General features: G+C 40.8%; 1 protein-coding gene across 4 annotated transcripts in view; it reads left to right on the top strand.

Annotated features, from left to right (window-relative positions):
- The window catches only part of DIAPH3 (diaphanous related formin 3), a 322,031-nt gene that overhangs the window by 121,187 nt on the left and 179,007 nt on the right, over positions 1-21,837 (top strand). For 3 of the 4 annotated variants that reach the window (XR_005448450.1, XM_038741262.1, XM_038741254.1), the window contains exon 17: positions 8,068-8,091. The exons of the other annotated variant lie outside the window; for it this stretch is intronic. Coding sequence is in view for 2 of the 3 variants with exons in the window: in XM_038741262.1 (XP_038597190.1) it covers positions 8,068-8,091 (24 nt within the window). In the remaining variant the exon portion in view is untranslated. The remainder of the gene's footprint in view (positions 1-8,067; positions 8,092-21,837) is intronic. 4 annotated transcript variants of the gene reach the window in all.

Here is a 21,837-nt window from a genome sequence, read left to right as displayed (position 1 = left end):
GTTCCCTTGCCTTCTACCTCTCCCCTCTCCAATCTATACTACATACTTTTGCATGGATCATCTCCCTGAAATACACTAAGCACAGCTCTATACTACTCAAAACCCTCCACTGGCTCCTAGTACCCCTGAAAATTAAGAAACAACTCCTCAATGTTGGGTTCAAGGGTGTCCAACTCACCCATCATGCATATGTCTTCTGTTACCCAGCTTAATTTCTTCATTACTTCAAAATTAGCTTTTGCACCCCTGCTTTTACTGTACCACCATCTTGGGACTCATAAATTCCACAATATGACAGCCCTCCCCCATTTTCAAGGCCCACCTCTTCCAGTGTACCTTCCCTGATTAATTCCCAGGATCCCAAATCGGAGACCCATTGACCATCTTTAGCACTTATCTACTTCTTTTTATCTATCTTCACCACTTACGCGTATATATTTATTCAAGGGCACATACATTTTCATCAATTTACTAATTTTTTGTTTTCCCCATTAGAGTGTACGGTTTTACAGCTAGGAAATCTGTCTCATTTCGTATTTCTCAAGCTCTTAGTGCAGTCCATTGCACCCAGTGGGTGCTTGATGAATGCTAGTTGGTTAATTATGGTTATTAGTATTTGTTATATGCTAAAGGCTGGGGTGAACAGTTTCTATCCCCCACAAGGCCGGCTGACACTCTAGACAGGGAAAGGCAAAGGAATTACAGATGAGAGAGGGATGTTAAAATACAAGGTATAGAAGATGAAAGGCAAAATAGGTGAAGCATATACTAGGAGAGAGTGGAACTGATGATCCACAGTCTTTACTTCCAAACTGCCACAGCTTCCCAAAGTTAAGAGTTTTGGAAGCCAGGTGGTTTTTGGCTCCAAGTCAGAAGCTTTTGTGAGCATCATGGTGGCTCCACAGATCTGGGTCCAATTTCTGGCTGTTTCTGGCTTCCAGTTCCCAGTAGGTGGGAGAACTGGGATTGTTATCCTATGGTGATCTATGAGATGTTAAAGGCTTCCAGAACAGGAGTGGTGCCCATAGCTCACAGAAGGTATAGAGGCTCCCTGTACATAGGTCTCAGTCCTCATTATTTCTGGATCCCGATTCCTGATGGGAAAGCTGGACTGACCTTCCCTGGTGAGGGCTGGAGGGGAGTTGGTGGAATGAACTCCCATTGCACTAGATGAGAAGGGGGAAGCTGCTCCTAGCAAGAATGCCTTCTGGAACTGGAACGGTAACTCTGTTTTTCTATTGCACTATTAAGGCCACAACAAATACTACAACCACCACTATCACTACTACTACTAGTATATTGCAGTTAGAAACAAGTTGGTGGTGATGGGGGAATTCTTTTCTCATTCTTAAGGACAGCTATTTTCCACTCTATCCAATCTTTGAACTTCATTTTATAATGTAAGCATTTGCTGAAATAAGCCCTTCTCTTCCTTCCTTCCTTCATTCAATCATATTTATTGAGCGCTTACTGTGCAGAGCACTGTACTAAGCGCTTGGAAAGTACAAGTCGGCAACATATACAGTCCCTACCCAACAATGGGCTCACAGTCTAGAAGGGGGAGAGAGACAACAAAACAAAACATATGGACAGGTGTCAAAATAAATAGAAATAAAGCGAGATGCAAATCACTAACTAAATAAATAGAATAGTAAATATGTACAAGTAAAATAGAGTAATAAATCTGTACAGACATTTATGCAGGTGCTGTGGGGAGGGGAAGGAGGTAGGGTGGCGGGTGGAGAGGAGGAGAGGAAAAATGGGACTCAGTCTGGGAAGGCCTCCTGGAGGAGGTGAGCTCTCAGTAGGGCTTTGAAGGGAGGAAGAGAGCTTGCTTGGTGAATGTGGGGCATTCCAGGCCAGGGGGAGGACGTGGGCCGTGGGTCGATGGCGGGACAGGCGAGAACGAGGCACAGTGAGGAGGTTAGTGGCAGAGGAGCGGAGAGTGTGGGGTGGCCTGTAGAAGGAGAGAAGGGAGGTGAGGTAGGAGGGAGCGAGGTGATGGACAGCCTTGAAGCCGAGATTGTGGAGTTTTTGCTTGATGCGTAAATTGACTGGTAGCCACTGGAGACTTTTGAGGAGGGGAGTAACACACCCAGAACATTTCTGCACAAAGATGATCCGGACAGCAGTGTGAAGTATAGACTGAAGTGGGGAGAGACAGGAGGATGGGAGATCAGAGAGGAGGCTGATGCAGTAATCCAGTCGGGATAGGATGAGAGATTGAACCAGCAAGGTAGCAGTTTGGATGGAGAGGAAAGGGTGGATCTTGGCGATGTTGCGGAGGTGAGACCGGCAGGTTTGGGTGTCATCAACATGTCCCTTAATATGGAGATATGAAGTGTTTTCTTGAGCTTGTGAATAATCATAAGCCCAATCGCATATCTAGTACAAGCAGCAGAGTACCAAATGGTCCCCTCAAAGAGTTGGTGCTGTTTCCAAAGTGCTTAATTTAATCATTGGGAGAATTGTGCTCAATAAGCACGATAACTACAAACCTAGTCAACCTGACAAGTTTTGATATTTTTTAAAAAATAATAGGCCAATTCCTTTGGATTTCTCACTAAATGAAGGTCTTTCTAAATGTAGTTGGTAAATAGGACCGAACATTCATTTCAGAAGACATGCATGCTCCTCACATTCTACATTGGTTTTGCTAGTGAGAACTGTTGGAGAACTGTACAATTTTCAACTTCTGTTAATACCTAGCAAGGTTGTCTTTGAAATTTAATCACCATGTTCATGCATTGAACATTTGGTGTCATCAAAATTATGCTAATGATCTATTAATTTTGAACCAGACTGGTAACATCTGTTGGATCATTTCACAGTCTATTGGAAAATGGATTAAAATACACTAAAAGTGTATTGGTGTTACAATTTGTCAACCAAAATTAATATTAATTTCTATTATCATTCCGAACAGATGATTGGTGATTTAAAGGGCATTCTGAATGTATGCATAAATAAGTCTAACTTGTTAGATCACAGTATTTCACTAACTAACTTATGGTTCTTCGTATACTCTAAAAAAACTGTGCATCCTATTTTTCAGTTAATGAGAAATAAGCTAGTTTACTAGTAATTTCAAAACTCATCATTAATGATATGAGAGTATGCTATTGATAGGAACAGGAGAAAATGACCCGAGCATGGTTCACTGAGCTAATTGGAGGTTGGGGTAGGGGGGAAGGGGACGTTAAGAATGGTGTTAATTTAGTATTTACATTTTGATGCTAGGTTTCCTCTCTATAAAATGGGATGATACTACTAATCTGTTTCCCAAATTCATATAGGAAATATTCAACTTGGAGAGTGATAGAATTCGTGGACCAAGGCAAAAGAATCAGTCAGTCAATGGTATTTGTTGAGCAGTTACTGTATAAAGTGCTTGGAAGAGTGCAATACAACAGAGTTGGTAGAGACATTCCCAGCCCATTTGGAGTTCCCATATAGAAAGGGAAACAGACATTAATATTAATAAATTACAGAAATGAACATGAGTGCCGTGGTGCAGAGGTGAATATCAAGTGCTAAAAGGGTACAGACAGATCCAAGTGCATAGGCGATAGAGAATAATAGTAATAGCAATAATAATTGTGGTATTTATTAAGCGCTTACTACGTGCCAGGCACTGTACTAAGTGCTGGGGTGGATACAAGCAAATCAGGTTGGACACAGTCCCTGTCCCACACAGGGCATACAGTCTCAATCCCCATTTTACAGATGAGGGAACGGAGGCCCAGAGAAGTGAAGCGACTTGCCCAAGGTCATACATAAGATGAGTGGTGGAGCCGGGATTAGAACCCATGACTTTCTGACTCTCAGGCTCGGTCTGTATTCACTACTCCATGCTGCAGCCCCTTCCCTCCTCTCCCCCTCGTCCCCCTCTCCATCCCCCCATCTTACCTCCTTCCCTTCCCCACAGCACCTGTATATATGTATATATGGTTGTACATATTTATTACTCTGTTTATTTATTTATTTATTTTACTTGTACATTTCTATCCTATTTATTTTATTTTGTTGGTATGTTTGGTTCTGTTCTCTGTCTCCCCCTTTTAGACTGTGAGCCCACTGTTGGGTAGGGACTGTCTCTATGTGTTGCCAATTTGTACTTCCCAAGCGCTTAGTACAGTGCTCTGCACATAGTAAGCGCTCAATAAATACGATTGATTGATTGATTGATTGATTGCAGCCTCCTGGAGGAGATGTGACTTTAGAAGGGTTTGAAGGTGGGCAGAGTGGTGGTCTGTCATATATAGAGAGAGTTGACAGAATGCCAGGACATATCCCTGGCATTAGGAGTGGAGATGAATTTTATTATATCAGTTTGGCTGAACTCAAGCTCCTAGTAGACTAAAATTCCAGCAAGTATGAAAGATTTATTCATTCAATCCAGCGCTTAGAACAGTGCTTTGCACATAGTAAGCGCTTAATAAATGCCATTATTATTATTATTATTTATTTATTGAGCGCTTGTTGTTTGCAGAGCACTATACTAAGCACTTGGAAAGTACAATTTAGCAACAAATAGGACATTGTACAGTGCTCTGCACAGGGTAAGCCTTCAATAATTACTATTAATTGATTGGCAAAGCCTCAAGTAAATCTGTTCTGCTTATACTTGATTGATTGATTTCTTATAATTAATTCATTCACTATTCATACATCTCCAAGGAGTTTAAAGAGCTTCAAACGACTCATATCACTAATTTTTGTAATATTTTATATTTGGGAAAGAGAATACCTTATTTAACCTTTTAAACAAGGGTGTCTAAAATGTTTAATATGAAGAATGTGTTCATATATTTGTAGTCATTAGTCCCTTATCTTATGATTCCTATGAATCATATAATACTCAGTTCTATAATTCTATAGAATTCTATAGTTCTAGAATACTTAGTTCTCAGTTGGTGTGAGCCCACTGTTGGGTAGGGACCGTCTCTATATGTTGCCAACTTGTACTTCCCAAGCGCTTAGTACAGTGCTCTGCACACAGTAAGCGCTCAATAAATATGATTGATTGATTGATTGATTGATTGAGAGGGATGGAGCTCCAAGTCCGAGGAAAGGTGTGTATAAAATGTTAGTGATGAGATAGACCAGATCAAGGTGCAGTGAGTAAGCTGGCTTTGGAGGAGTGAAGTGTGAGGCCTTGGTAGTAGTAGGAAATTAGTGAGGTAAGATAGAAGGTGGTGCTCTGATTGAGGGTTTTCAACCCCCACATTCAATCCATTGCTAAATCTTCACAACATCACTAAAGTCCGCTCTTTTCTCTCCATCCAAACTGTTACCACATTAGTTCAAACACTTATCGTATCCCGCCTTGATTGCTGTATCAGCCTCCTCATTGACCCCTCTGCTTCCTGTCTCTCCCCACTCCAGTCCATCCTTTAGTCTCCCGAAACGTTCAGGCCATGCTTCCAAATTCCTCAAGAACCTCCAATGGCTGCCCATCTACTTCTGCATCAGACAGAAACTCCTTATCATTGACTTTGAAGCACTCAATCATTTTGCCCCCTCTTACCTCACCTTGCTACTCACCTACTAGAACTCAGTCCGTACAATTTGCTTGTCTAATGCTAACCTTCTCACTGTGCCTCAGTCTCATCTGTCTCGTTTCCAACCTCTTGCCCATGTCCTGCCTCTTGGACTGGAATGCTCTGCCTCTTCATATCTGGCAGACAATTACTCTCCCCAAATTTAAAGTCTTATTGAAGGCACAGATCCTCCAAGGGGCCTACCCTGACTAAGCCCTCCTTTCTTCTTATCCTACGTCCTTCTGCTTACCCTGACTTGCTCCCTTTATTCATTCCCCCTCCCAGCCCCACAGCACTTATGTACATATATGCAATTTTATTTATTCATATTAATGCCTGTCTCCCTCTCTAAACTGTAAGCTCGCTGTGGGCAGGGAATGTGTTTGTTATATTGTATCTCCCAAGTGCTTAATACAGTGCTCTGCACACAGTAAGTGCTCAATAAATACGATTTACTGACCAATGGTAAGGTTTTCCTGTTTAACGCATAGGTGGATGGGCAACCACTGGAGGTTTTTGAGGAGTGGGCAGATGCTTACTGAACATTTTTTTTTTTCTTACAAAAAAAGAATCCAGGCAGGAGGCTGGTGTGGGGATGGACAGGAAGCAGGTGGGCAGTGAAGTAGTCAAGGTGCAATAATAATAATAGTGATGTTTGTTAAGCACTTACTATGTGCCATGTACTATATTCATTCAGTCGTATTTGAGTGCTTACTGTGTGAAGAGCCCTGTACTAAGCACTTTGAAAGTACAATTCAGCAACAGAGACAAACCCTACCCAGCAACGGGCTCACAGTCTAGAAGGGGGGAGACAGACAACAAAACGAAACAAAACAAGTAGACAGGAAGCAATAGCATGAATATAAATAAATAGAATAATATATTCACATAATTATTAAAATACATAGAATAATAAATACATACATACTGTGACTTCCCCAAGATCACACAGCAGCAAGTGGTAGAGCTGGGATTAGAACCAGGTTACTTTGAGTCCCAGTCTTGTCCTTTATCCACTAGGCCGTACTGCTTCCATATGACATAAGTTCTTTGTTCAGCTTAGTGGCAGTTTGGAAAGAAAAGAAAGGTTGATTTTATTGATATTTTTGAAGGTTGAACCAATAGGATTTGGTGACATGTATTATGTGGGTTGAATGAGAGATGAGTCAATACTGCCAAGCTTATGGGTTTGTGAGACAAGGAGGATGATGGGGAGGCCTACAATGATGGGAAAGACAGAAAAGGACAGGGTTTGGGTGGAAAGATGAGAAGTTATATTTTGGACATAGTTGGAGGTGTCTGTGGGACAAGTAGAGATGCCCTGAAGGCTGGAGGAAATGCAGGACTGCAGAGAAAGAGGTCAGAACTGTGTAATCAACTACCTAGAGACGGTAGTTGAAGCCATGTGAGCAAAGGAGTTCTCCAAGGGAGTGGGAGTAGATGGAAGAATTAGAAGGGGACCCTGAACTGAGTTGAGGGACTCCCAGCAGAGAAGGAGTCTTCGAAAGAGACTGATATAGCGAATTATAAATACCCCCCCAAGTTTGTTGTATTCTCCCATGTACTTTAAACAGTTCTCTGTACACAGTAAGTACTCAATAAATACTGTTGATCGATTGAATAGAAGTTACTATGCAAAAATGTCAGTGAATTGGCCCAGCCTATTAGAAGCCTTCACATAAAATTATTATGGAAAAGGGTAGTTAAGTAAATCTTTGAATCCCTGTTAGGCTTTATGTTTTGCTTTTTGAAATAAACTGGGTCAGGTATAGAACTATTCCCAAACATTTTACATTTGTTAAAATGGTATAAGACTGCAAAGTTCACCTTTTGAAGTTGATATTCAAAGTGAATCAATGTACAATCACTGAAAAAGAGTTTAAGAAGAAAAGCAAAATATTGAAGCATACGTTTTCAAGTGTGATATGTAATGTGGTCTAATGTATTTTTAGAATTGTTTTGTGTATATGTGTATATATATGTATGTTTATTCTATTGCTTAAATTTTATTTTCAGTGCTATATAAGAAAAGAATGTGATATTGGTTGCTTGATTTTCAAACCAAACAGACATTCAGCTCAAATGTGAAAGATATTAACAATATTAAAGATGTTTTTGCCTTCTAACTACATGATTTCATTAGATATTCCTCAGAAATAGGTCAAATAGTTGAAATTTATAGGAAATACTAACTTAAAAAGGCAAATCTTAAAGTAAAGAGACAATTGACCCATTTATCTAACTAGATTGATTTAAAAGAATTTGTGTGAAAGGTCTACTGAAAATATATATCAGGGTTTCCTTTTATTCAAAAAGATGATTCTGAAACTAATTCGAAACGCTCATCTTGGATTTGTTTCCTCTGTTCTAAATGGACCATATTGTTCAATGAGATCTGTATAGGGTAATGGAATCTGAATAATTCATTCTAGGTAGTTACATTTGTCTGTGAAATTAGAAGCAGAAAAAAGATTGCCATGTTTTAGACTGGGTGATAATTAGGTTTGTTTGTATTTTATTTTAGATTACTGTAAAGTACTTGGCGGTGGTAAATACTACACCTGGAGATTCAGGCACAAACGTTTGCACGTTCAGGCACATTAGATTTTGTTGGCTGGTTTCTAAATCCTTAAGAGGTTAGGATCGCATGTTGAAATTCACGTTAATGTTCTTTCGCTTTTCCTAGTCAGAATGCTGTCCTGATGACTGGCTTTTAGGACTTAATCAGCTCTCACCCTTCTATTTGTACATTCTCTTCTACTACTATTTTCATTTCTCTTAAGCCAATGTGCTCACTGTTTCTCTCTTTCTCTTATTTTCTCTGTCTGTCTCTCTCTCTCTGTCTTTCTCTCTCTCCCTCCCTCCCTCCCTCTTTATCTTGTGCACAAGCCCTTCCATCTGCCTGGAACTCTCATCTCCTTCCTGGCCGGCAGCAGGCCAAAGCTCTCCCTGTCTTCAACACCCTGCTGAGATTACCTCTACTATTGGAGGCCTTATTTTGCCACCTAATAATCAATCAATCAATCAATCGTATTTATTGAGCGCTTACTGTGTGCAGAGCACTGTACTAAGCGCTTGGGAAGTACACGTTGGCAACATATAGAGACAGTCCCTACCCAACAGTGGGCTCCCCACCTGATACTTCAGCCCTCCTGCATTAAGTGAGCACTTAACTTACAATTATACTAATAGTAATAATAAAGAAGTATGGTACTTGTTAAATGCTTACTGTCTGCCAAGCACTGTTCTAAGCAATGGAGTAAATAGAAGGTTATGGTTAAGGTTAGATAAAAGGATTTAGAATCCAGGTCCTCTGACTTCATGGTCTGTGGTCTTTCCACTAGGCCTTTCTGCTTTTTCAGGCCATGCTGCAGCATTTATGTACATATCTTACATATTCTATTTACCCATTATACTGAGGGCAGGGATCCTGTCTTGTAACTTTTGTCTACTCTCTTAAATGATTAGTATTTTACTTTTCCCACAGTGATACTCAATAAATGCTATTGACAGATTGCTGAGATGTTCTGTGGGCTCTCTCAGCTTTCTCTGCTCTTTCTGATCTCTCTCTGCTCTCCTCAGCTTCAGGTTCATCAATGACACTATGAATGCAGCTGTTTATAAATATTTTAAGTATTATTATTGTTATCATTATTACTATTATTGTAAATATTATTGTATTTAAATCCTTACTATGTGTCAAACACTGTTCTAATTATTGGGGTAGATACAAGTTAATCAGGTTGGACATAGCCCCATGTGGGGTCCACAGTCTAGGAAGGAGAATAGGAATTGAATCCTCATATTACAGGTAAGGAAACTGAGGCACAGAAATTCAGTGATTTGCCCAAGGTCGTATAGCAGACAACTGGCGGAACCAAAGATTGAAACTCAGGTCCTGTGATTCCCAGGCTTGGGCTCTTTCCACTCGACGATACTGCTTCTTTGTTGCTCTGTAGTCACCGTGCTTTCCAGTTATGGGCAGGGTGCTGGCACCTGGACATACTTCCCCCTGCAAAACAATAAATAAAAATGAAGTGGTCAGCCTAGTCACTGACCAAAGCCACCCTGCGAACATTCCCACCATACCGTGACAGATCTATAGGAGAAGTTTTCAGAATGTATCAAAATATTTAAGACTATAAATGTTTTAAATAAGATTCCGTGTAGATTTTCTGCAGCTTCAATTCCCCTTGTAAAAACTTCACCGTATGTCATTTTTTTTAGTAATTTCTACTTGAGAAACAGTGAACATCTACAAGTGTGCTTTTCTTGGCATCATCCATTTCAATGTTTGATCTGTGATTCGAAACAAGTCAAAGAGAAGCAGCATGGCATAGTGGGTAGAGCAGTGGCCTCGGAGACAGAAGAACCTGGATTCAAATTTTTACTCTGCCACTCTTGTGCTTTGTGACCTTAGGCAGGTCACTGAATTTCTCCGTGCCTCAGTTATCTCATCTGTAAAATGGGGATGAAAACTGAGCCCCATGAAGAACAGGGACTATGTCCAACCTGATAAGCGTGTATCTATCCCAGTATTTAGAACAGTGCTTGGCACATAGTAAGTGCTTAACAAATACCATAACAAAAGTTTTCAGAAAATGAGTCTGTATTGCACTACTACCAATTCATTCAAGAATTCATTAGTATTTCTAGGTATATAGTCATTTATCTTAGAGCAGTTAGAGAGCATGGAGAAGAAGACTTTATAAAATGATAGAATTTGTTTGCACATTAAAGTGAAGTGAATTTGTATAGAGTGCCAGTATATGCACTTTGAACACAGGAAAATAATCTTATTTCTGATTTCCACTCTCTATCCCTTTCTTTCTCATATCTCCTGTCCATCTTCACCACGTTTTCCCAAGTTCCAGCCCTTTAGGCTTCACTTCTGCCTCTTACCTCTTTGTTGTCCCCTAGATAATTCAAGGTCTATATACTGTTGTGGGTCTTGCTATATCTCCCACCTTATTTCTGGCTCTTGACTTCCCCATGTTGGGCTTCACAGCCTCTAGGCTTTCTCTTCTCTACACCCACTCATCTGCAAACTGTACAAGTTGTTCCTGCATCTTCCTTCTTTTTCATTCATTCATTCATTCATTCATTCATTCGTATTTATTGAGCACTTACTATGTGCAGAGCACTGCACTAAGTGCTTGGAAAGTACAAGTTGGCAACATCTAGAGACAGTTCCTACCCAACAACAGGCTCGCAGTCTAGAAGGGGGAGACAGACAACAAAACAAAACAAATAGACAGGTGTCAAAACTGTCAGAATAAATAGAATTATAGCTATATGCACATCATTAATAAAATAGAGTAGTAGATTTGTACTAGCAAAATAAAGTAATAAATATGTACAAATATATACAAGTGCTGTGGGGAGGGGAAGGGGGTAGGGCAGAGGGAGGGAGGGGGGTGATGTGGAGGGGAGGAGGAGGAAAGGAAAAGGGGGCTCAATCTGGGAAAGCTTCCTAGAGGAGGTGAGCTCTCAGTAGGGCTTTGTAGGGAGGAAGAGAGCTAGTTTGGCGGATGTTTGGAGGGAGAGCATTCCAGGCTAGGAGAAGAATGTGGGCCAGGGGTCAATGGCAGGACCATCGGGAACGAGGCACAGTGAGGAGGTTAGCGGCAGAGGAGTGGAGGGTACGGGCTGGGCTGTAGAAGGAGAGAAGGGAGGTGAGGTAGGAGGGGGCGAGGTGATGGAGAGCCTGGAAGCCAAGATTGAGGAGTTTTTGCTTGATTTGTAGGTTGACAGGCAACCACTGGAGATTTTTGAGGAGGGGAGTGACATGCCCAGAGTGTCTCTGTACAGAGATAATCCGGGCAGCAGAGTGAAGTATAGACTGAAGCAGGGAGAGACAGGAGGATGGGAGATCAGAAAGGAGGCTGATGCAGTAATCCAGTTGGGATAGGATGAGAAATTGAAAAGAGATTGAACCAGCAAAGTAGCAGTTTGGATGGAGAGGAAAGGGCAGATCTTGGTGATGTTGTGAAGGTGAGACCGGCAGATTTTGGTGCCGGATTGGATGTGTGGGGTGAATGAGAGAGCGGAGTCAAGGATGACACCAAGGTTGCGGGCTTGTAAGACGGGAAGGATGGTAGTGCCGTCTACAGTGACAGGAAAGTCAGGGAGAGGACAGGGTTTGGGAGGGAAGGTAAGGAGCTTGGTCTTAGACATGTTGAGTGGAGTGTTTACCACTGCTGCCATTTTAAGTGAAGAGTATGCTGATTTGCTTTATGGCCAATGCTTGAGCTATAAAGCAAACCAGGAACTCCTCTGTTAAGTGATAGAGTGGCAGGGTTTAAATTCTTATACTAGCTCTCCAAGTTATGCAAGCCATTTAATGTTTTTTGTATATATTTTTATGGGGCCCTTTACCAAGAAGAATTATTTGTTCAAAAAAAAGTGTTACATTGCCTTCCCCTTTGGTGTGGAAGTTGCTAGTTTGTGACAAGATCATTGTCTGTAGGCCCCTGAGGTATTCTAAGGGTTAAAATTAGATGATCTTGAATAACATAGCTGAACTCTATTTTGTCAGAAGACACTACATCAAATATATTGCATGTAATATTGTCAACAGTCAATTAAAAAATGTAAAGAGAATAATTCAGTGAGTAACCAAGGCTTAAAAAAAGAGGGGAAAAAAGACTTCAGTTTTTGAAAACTGTTACACGTGGGCTGAGTACTCTTTAAGCTAATTGCAATGCATCACTGTACCTCATAATCTGAGAGAGTTCACCTCTGCACTCTGTCCAGCTGTTGTCTTGAACAATTATCAGCAAGTTGTTATTATGCTATGAGCTATATCATGTTTGCAAGTGAGAAGAAACATATAATGAAGATACATAAAAGCTGGCTGATGAAGGTTAAGCAGCTACAGACATGCTCTCTGCATTCTTTACTGTGCATGTTGAGACTGAAGCCATGTGCTCTAATGAGGGAACAAACACATATCCTGATTAACAATCTTTGGTTTAGCACTAAAAAGCATCTGAAATTACATTATGCATTTCAACTGCATAATTTTTCACTGAATATTTCTGTAGAGGTAAGGCAGTTGACCTTGGATGCAGCCATATGTAGAAATTGCAATGCTCTGCAACATGTTTGCCAAAAATTTGGGCTGCTGTTGGGCTGTCTTTGGGCCTGGGGCATCGCAGCAGCAAATTGGAAGGAGAAAGAGATTTACCTAACTGTGGTTCTCTCTCTCTAGCCTCTTCTGGCATCCTGGAGGAGACTAGCTTCTGGCAGTGATAGCAGTGGTGGTTACGGGCCATTTGTCCCTCCCTGCGCAGTTGTCAGGCTACTGTGAAAGATGTAAGGAAAAAAGTGCCTTCTTGCTGCATCTCTGTTTCTGCCCGCTACCAATGTGGGGATCAATCAAGCAACCAATCTATGATGTTTATTGAATGCTTACTTTGTGCGGACCATAAGCACTTGGGAGAGTACAGTACAATTGGTAGACATGATCCCTGTCCTCTAGGAGCTTACGGTCAAATAGGGGAGGGAGGCAGGCAGAAAGACCTGTAAAATAAATTACAGGTAAGGGATGCAACCAAATATTAAGATGCGGCGATGGGGAGAGTACCTAAAGTACTAAGTGCTTAGTACAGTGCTCTGCACACAGCAAGCACTCAATAAATACGATTGAATGAATACTTAGAGGGTGGGGCAAAGTTCATGGGTAGAAATAGTAGTAATTGTGTTTTTTGTTAAAAAAGTACTATGCGCTTAAATTCAGACATGTAGTGGGGCTATAACCCCTGAAAATCTTTTTACCAGTGATAAAGGTGTTATCTGGTAATTATTTGGGGAACACACCTAACTGTTGACATATACGGCAATGTTCGAGACGGCTCGGAATGAGCTGATCTGGAGAGCTGTAGGAAATAACACATAGCTCAGCTTTATCAACTCCCACCCTATCACCAGGGGAGGGGAGTGGGGAGGCCGGCTGTGGGGGCGGGGATTCAAACATATTCTCATCATTGAAAACTTTTTGAAAACGTTGAAAACTGTGTGCTCTGCACACAGTAAGCGCTCAATAAATACAATTGATTGATTTTTTCCACCAGTAGGCAGCCACAACCCCAGGCGATCAATCTTCTAAGATTTCAGTGCTGGTTACTAGAGCTTTCTGGCTGGGCATTTGCCAGATAACACAACACTTACTCTACTGTGTTCCATGTAATGTTTTTTGTTGTTTTGTTTTTATGGTATTTAAGCACTTATTATGTGCAATAACAATACTAATAATAATGATGGTATTTGTTAAGCGCTTACTATGTGCAAAGCACTGTCCTAAGCGCTGGGGTAGATACAAGCTAATCAGGTTGGATACAGTTCCTGTCCCTCATGGGCTCACATTCCTTATCTCTATTCTACAAATGAGGTAATCGAGGCCCAGAGAAGTGAAGTGATTTGAGCGAGGTCACACAGGAGACAAGTGGAAAAGCTGGGATTAGAAGCCAGGTCTTTACTCCCAGGCCCCTGCTCTAATAATAATAAATAATAATGATGGCATTTATTAAGCGCTTACTATGTGCAAAGCACTGTTCTAAGCGCTGGGGAGGTTACAAGGTGATCAGGTTGTCCCTCGTGGGGCTCACAGATTTAATCCCCATTTTACAGATGAGGGAACTGAGGCCCGAAGAAGTTAAGTGACTTGCCCAAAGTCACACAGCTGACAATTGGTGGAGCCGGGATTTGAACCCATGACCTCTGATTCCAAAGCCCGGGCTCTTTCCTACTGAGCCACGCTGCTTCTGCTCTATCCACTAGTCAACGCTGCTTCCCTATTCAGGAAACAGCGGTTTGAAAGCTAATTATTCCAAATAATGCATTTGTAACCAAGGAAATATTTTGTGATGCTCTGCCTGAAGAATGTTTGTTCATGTACTTCCCAAGCACTTAGTACAGTGCTCTGCACACAGTAAGCGCTCAATAAATACGATTGATGATGATGATTTACTGAGCGCTCGTAAATCCGTCAGATCCTCCTATTTGCTGAGCGTTTTCGGCAATTTGTCAACGGTGGTATCTGTTAAACGCTTACTAGGTGCTGAGCATTGTTGTAAGCGCTGAGAAATCGTCATGACTGAACTCCTTAAACTCAGCCTTTTTCCTGAGAGCTGTCGTAAATCTGTAAAGTCAGTTATTTGCTGAGCGCGCCTAAATCCGTAAGATCCTCCTGTTTAGTGACCGCTTTCGGGAATCTGTCAAATCATCCTATTTACTGAGCGCTCGTAAATCCCTAAAACCGTAATGACTGAGCACTTTCGTAACTTTTTAAAATCAGCCCACTTACTGAGAGGTCTCGTAAATCCCTAAAATCACCCTATTTACTGAACGCTTTCATAAATCCATCAAATCGTCCTATTTACTGAGCGCTCTCGTAAATGTTTTGTTGTCTGTCTCCCTCTTCTAGACTGTGAGCCCGTTGTTGGGTAGGGACTGTCCCTATATGTTGCCGACTTGTACTTCCCAAGCGCTTAGTACAGTGCTCTGCACACAGTAAGCGCTCAATAAATGCGATTGAATGAATGAATGAATGTATGAAAGGGAAAGCAGTTAATGAAAAATTCCCTGTATCTTCCTCAGACTAATGTCATTGCGGCAGTTATGTTGCGATTAAACAGTGATCTTGTACTCTGGAAAATCCTAGAGAGTTTCCTAAGTGTTTTGATCAGGTCTTGAATCTGGCTTTTAGTTTACACAATTTCTGTTGAGCTTTTTAGAGAACTAGAGTCTAATATAGGTACAATACTACTGACTTATTTTTCTTTCACCAGTGTCCATGTAAAATGATTACATTCTGTTCTCGGTCTATTTAAAATCCTGTATATAAGTGGAAAATAGTATCACCTATAAATCAGGAAATAAGTGTTCCAGTCCCAATTTTGGCCATATGTCTAATAATTCTAATAATTATGGCATTTCTTAAGCATTTATTATGTGTGTGCCAAGCAGTGTACTGAACATTGATGTAGATACAAGAGTACCTGCTATTCTTTTTTCAGATGGTATTTGTTGATTGCTTACTGTGTGCCAGTGTTGGGGTAGATGCAAGAGAACCAGGTTGGACAGAGTCTATGTTCTGCACAGGCAGAACATCCCTATATTGCAGATGCAGTAACTGAGGCACAGAGAAGTTAAATGACTTGCCCAAGATCACACAGCAGACAAGTGGTAGAACCGGGATTAGAACCCAATTCCTCTTATTCCCAGGTCTGTGCTATTTCCCTTCAAAGCCCTACTGAGAGCTCACCTCCTCCAGGAGGCCTTCCCAGACTGAGCCCCCTTCTTCCCCCCCATCCCCCCCCACCTTACCTCCTTCCCCTTCCCACAGCACCTGTATATATGTATATATGTTTGTAAATATTTATTACTCTATTTTATTTGTACATATTTATTCTATTTATTTTATTTTGTTAATATGTTTTGTTCTCTGTCTCCCCCTTCTAGACTGTGAGCCCACTGTTGGGTAGGGACTGTCTCTATATGTTGCCAGCTTGTACTTCCCAAGCGCTTAGTACAGTGCTCTGCACACAGTAAGCGCTCAATAAATACGATTGAATGAATGAATGAATTTCCATTAGATCACGCTGCTTCTCACGAGTATAAAGTGGATATAATCCCCATTTTACAAATGAGAGTCTCAGATCCAGAGAAATTGACTTGCCCAAGATCACACAGCAGGCAAATGGTCAAATCAGAATTAGAGCCTGACTCCTAGGCTCAAGTTCTTTCCAGTAAGCTCACTGCAATACTACGTGGCTTTGGAAAAATCATTTAAACTGGCAATGCCTTAGTTTACTCAGCTGCAAATTGGGGATGAGAAAGAATACTCGTCACTATCATCATCAATGATATCATTATCCGCTGTAAAGATAAAATGAGATAATTGGGGTAGAATAACTTTATAAAAATTCAAATAGTATACAAATTCAAGGTATTACTAATTGCTTGCTATTCGTACAGCATTTGGGTTCAGGGACTGTGAAAGAATCGATGTGGATCTGCACCTCAAATAGACCTGAGCAACTGAAATAAACAGAAATAGTGTTTCATTTTAAGCTTCTTGTGGGCAGGGAATTTGCCTACCATCTTTATTATATTGTACTCTCCCAAGCACTTAGTATAATGCTCTGCACAGAGAAAGTGCTCCATAAATAATAAGAAAAATAACAATAATTTTGGTATTTGCTGAGCACTTGCTATGTGCCAGGCACTGTACTAAGCAGTACAAGCAAATTGGGTTGGATGCAGTTGCTGTCCCTTTGGAGCTCACAGTCATAATCCCAATTTTACAGATGAGGTAACTGAGACACAGAGAAGTAATGTGACTTGCCCAAGGCCATACAGCAGTCAAGTGGCAGAAGCGGGATTAGAACACAGGTCCTTCTGACTCCAGGCCCATGCTCTATCCCCTAGGCCATGCTGCTGATTGATCATTATTCCTTCAGCACTTGAGCATTTATTTTACTTTTTAAAATAATAATAATAATAATAATGATGGCATTTGTTAAGCGCTTTCTATGTGCAAAGCACTGTTCTAAGCGCTGGGGGGGATACAAGGTGATCAGGTTGTTCCACATGGGGCTCACAGTCTTAATCCCCATTTTACATATGGGACAACTGAGGCTCGGAGAAGTTAAGTGACTTGCCCAAGGTCACACAGCAGACATGTGGCAGAGCCGGGATTCGAACCCATGACCCCTGACTCCAAAGCCCGTGCTCTTTCCACCGAGCCACGCTGCTTCTCTGTTTTTATGATATTTGCTAAGCCTTCCTATGTGTCAGACAGTGTACTAAGTGCTGGTACAAGCAGGTCAGATTGGTTGCAGTCCTTGTCCTACAATCTTTATCCAATGAGAGGGCAAAAATGTTGAATATGGACTTCTTCAAGAGAAAAGAAAAAGCATTTTGAATTATCCATGATTTCTAGTGCAACCAAAAGTTCATGATAAATATCAAGCCAGTGTAACCTAGTTTAAACCAGTGGTTAACTGATTTGAGCAGAATCATAATCTTGCTGGATAACTGTTCAGTCATTTGTTCATTGTAAATGACTGAGATTTTTTTGCTCCTAAAGAAATACAAATTCTATTTCATAGCCTATGAGCCTCCATTCTCACTCCCAAAAGAGTTTTATTCTCAGGCAGGAAGTTATAACCTGGCACACTGGTGAGCATTTGAAATTTGATAAGAGTAAATAGGGCCCATCAGGATTGCCTAAACCGGGGCTACAATTTCCATGTGCTAGAAGTGGCTGAAGAAAGACTTGCGAATGCGTTACATTTAAGCAGAAAGTGGCCAAGCCATTAAGGCAAGATACTTATAAACTAGAACTGCAACCTTGGTGGAAAATCGATCACTGTCACAGTTTTGATTATCTAGATCAATTAAGCAGATGCTTTTTGTAGTCATTATATTAGAAAGTGTTAATACGGGTTTCATATCTTTAATTTGAAAAGTTCTCAAGTATTCCAGAAAAAGTAGCATTAATTTCTTTGAGGACTGGATAGATTTTTCAAGTGCTGTTGAGTGGCTCTGATGGCTTTCAGTCCCTTGAAATGATAGAAACTACCCTCTCTGATTTTACACCTTTAGAAATCTGCACTACTGGTCAATTACCTGGATTCCTTGAGGCACCCTGGGATTGTAGAACTAGAACCATAAATTGAGGGAATATAGGGTGAATCTCCTTATCTACTCCCTTCTCCCTGTTCCTCTCCCCATACTCTGCATTGCTCTGAAGCTCAGTTACTCACTGTGCCTCATTCTTGTCTTTTTTGCCATTGCCTGCTTACTTATGTCCTCCCTCTCTACCTTAAACTTCCACCCACCTCCAGTTAGATCACTATTGCCTTGATTTCCAAAGTCTTTCTGGAATCTCATCTCTCCAACTGGCCTAGCCCAACTAATATCTAACTTCCCTGTTTATATCCAGGCCTATGTTCTTCCCACTGTACTTCTCTCTGTTCTCCTTCCTATTTAGACCATGAGCCCCAGGACAGGGATGCTATCTGATCTAATTATCTTTTATTTACCCCAGCACTTACTACAGTGCTTGGCATATAGTAAGCACTTTTTATTATTATTATTATTATTGGAAAAAGCTTGAAGCTGAGAATCAGAGGACCTGGCTTGTAATTCTGGCTCACCCACTGCTCTGTGATGTTGGGTAAATCACTTCTCCTTGCCTCAGTTTCCTCATCTGTAGAATATGGTTTCATGAGCTGTCTCTTGCCTACTTAGATACTTAGACTTTGAGCCTCATGTAGGACAGGTAGTGTGTCCAACCTGATTATCATGTGAAAAGCCAGGGCCTATTAAAGTCCTTGGCATGTAGCATTCAGTTAACAAATATTATTGTTATAATAATAATAATAATAATGTTGGTATTTGTTAAGCGCTTACTATGTGCAAAGCACTGTTCTAAGCGCTAGGGTAGATACAAGGTAATCAGGTTGTCCCACGAGGGGCTCACAGTCTTCATCCCCATTTTTACAGATGAGGGAACTGAGGCCCAGAGAAGTGAAGTGACTTGCCCAAAGTCACACAGCTGACAAGTGCCAGAGTCGGGATTTGAATCCACGGCCTCTGACTCCAAAGCCCGGGCTCTTTATTTATAATGAGAAGTTGGCATTGATTGAAACTCTTAGTTTAAATCAATAGTATTAATTGAGTACCTCCAGTACAACACATTATAATAAGGATTTAGGAGAGGACAGGAGACTTAAGCATGATGTGTGCTTTCAAGGAGTTTAGTCTAGCAAGGGAGACAGTCACAAGTGAATTAGGGAAAGCAGAAAGAAAGAAAAAGGGGTATGTCAGAGAATTAGTTCTTAAGTAAGATACATACAGAAGTGCTTTGGTGGCAAGGAAGTGCTGAAGTAGAGGCTGGGGGATAGAGGTAGTTAGTATTTCATGTCCTGTTCTCTGTAGGCTTGTTAGTTTAAGCCATTTGGATGTTAACTTTTTTTTGCCTGACATTTTGATAAAACATTTAAATTAACTCGGTGGGAAGAGTTCTCTGTGATGTATTCTAGCGACTATAAGCTCCTTTTGGACTAAGAAGCTACATAATTATGAAGTAAATGGAATTTTAAAGTGAGAACCACTTTGCAGTTTAATCCAATAGAGTTGTCAATAATTGCATGTATTTTAAGAAGAAAAAATAGTTTCTTCCCTTTTAAAGCTGCTTAGTGGCTCCCTGGGGATTCCTTGAAAATGTGAGGAAGTACTAATTTAAAATCTGAAGTGTTTCCATATTTCTTTGAAATAAGCAAGTAGCAAATAACCCGTAATGTAACTATATCTACCAGTAATGCAAGATTACAACTTTAAACAATAAAAAAGTTAGCACTTTTCACATAAAATCCATAGGTAATTGTCCTCACTGTTGACACTTAGAGCATCTAATTTAAATGCCATTTTTCATCACTAATAAATGTTTTTTTCTCCAAACGGGCAACTGTGACTTTGACAACATGCTTTGAGGTCATGATACATGGTACTTTATCTAAATTGCAAGATAAAGTCAAAGCAAAACGCAGGAGGAGGTTGTGTGTGTGTGTGTGTGTGTGTGTGTGTGTGTGTGTGTCGGTGAACATCACATGTAAAAGAAGCATGTGTGTCAATGCAGAAAGCCACGTACGCTCCCCAGAGCACACATGCAGCAAAATTAGAGTGGCAAAATAGCTGAGAGTACACTGAAAAATACTGATGTGCTAATTTACCAGTACTATTATGGAAAAGCATCAAGTGGATTTCTAGTGTTACAGACATATTACAGTCCTTCCACTTGCTCCCTGAATCACACTAAATCCTTATTATTTTAGGGTCATTGAACTCAGGCATTGAACTCAGGCATTGGAGTGTGTTTGGCAATTTGGGGATGTAAACACTTTCATTTAAAATAGCCATCAAAGTATTTTGTCATTGTCTAGATAGAACATAAGTACTTGAATATGCCCATTAATTTTACCGTACTTAGTTGCGGTGTTTTGGCTCACTAGGCAGATGATGGGCCATGGTTTGAAAAGGGGGCAAATGTTTGGGAAATAGAGGACAATCAAAATCAAACTCTCCGCTCGTCCAGTTTATCTCTGTCTGAATTCAGTTCTCAGTAGAAATAGTATTTCAGCATCTACAGCTTATTTCGTGAATGCCTATTAGAACTTTGGGAACTGACAAAGAAATAAAAAATCCTCGAGTAGTTTACGGTCTCATGAGGAGAAAACAGTGGACAGTTAACAATGAAAGAGCAGCTAGAATTTGATATATATTCATCTCAAATAACGAATAAGCAAATGGGTGCTGAGGTGGATGGCATGATTTGAAGGGTGAGGACCAATAAAGGCATAGCTTCTGAAGGGGGTGACTTTTCTCAGAACTTTGAAGGAGGGAGATGGTGATTTGACAAATCCGAGAAACAGGACGTTTGAGACTAGGAGAAGCTCTGTCACTACTGTGATCCTTTCCTAGTAGTAGGAGAATTTAAGCTCCCATTTCGTCTAGTGCACTGTCCTAGGTGCTTGGAAAGTCCAGAATAAACAAGTATTACATTCCCTGCCCACAAGGAGTTCCCCTTCTCTGAGAAATGCTATCTTACCGTAGCTTCATTGACACTGTGATAGGCGGTTCTCCTCCTATCTCTCTGACTGCTTCTTTTCAGTCTCTTTTGTGTGTTCCTCCTCTGTCTCCCACCCTATTAACTGTGGGGGTGCCTCAAACTTCGGTTCTGGTCTTGGTCTCCTTCTAGTCTCTACACCCACACCTTTGGAGAACTCATGGCTTCAACTACCTGCCATCTCTATAAGGATGATTCCCGAATCTGCCTCTCAGTCTTGAGCTCTGTCCTCTGCAGTTTCACATTTCATTCATTCATTCAATCATATTTATTGAGCGCTTACTGTGTGCAGAACACTGTTCTAAGCGCTTGGGAAGTACAAGTCGGCAACATATAGAGACGGTCCCTACCCAACTGCGGGCTCACAGTCTAGAAGGGGGAGACAGACAACAAAACAAAACATATTAAAAAAATAAATAGAATAGTAAATATGTACAAGTAAAATAGAGTAATAAGCAAAATAGAGTAACAATTTCCACCTGGCTTCAGGATATCTTCTTAGATGTCCTGCTGACATCTCAAATTTAACATGTCCAAAAATGGAATTATTTATCTTCCCACCCAAGCACTGTCCTCTCCTTTGCTTTCCTATCTTTGTAGACCATCCATCCTCCCTGCTCATTTGTTAATTCATTCAGTTGTATTTACTGAGCACTT

This window comes from Tachyglossus aculeatus, chromosome 2, assembly GCF_015852505.1.
Source record: "Tachyglossus aculeatus isolate mTacAcu1 chromosome 2, mTacAcu1.pri, whole genome shotgun sequence".
Classification (NCBI taxonomy): Eukaryota; Metazoa; Chordata; class Mammalia; order Monotremata; family Tachyglossidae; genus Tachyglossus; species Tachyglossus aculeatus.
This window is presented reverse-complemented; position numbering and strand designations above follow the sequence as displayed.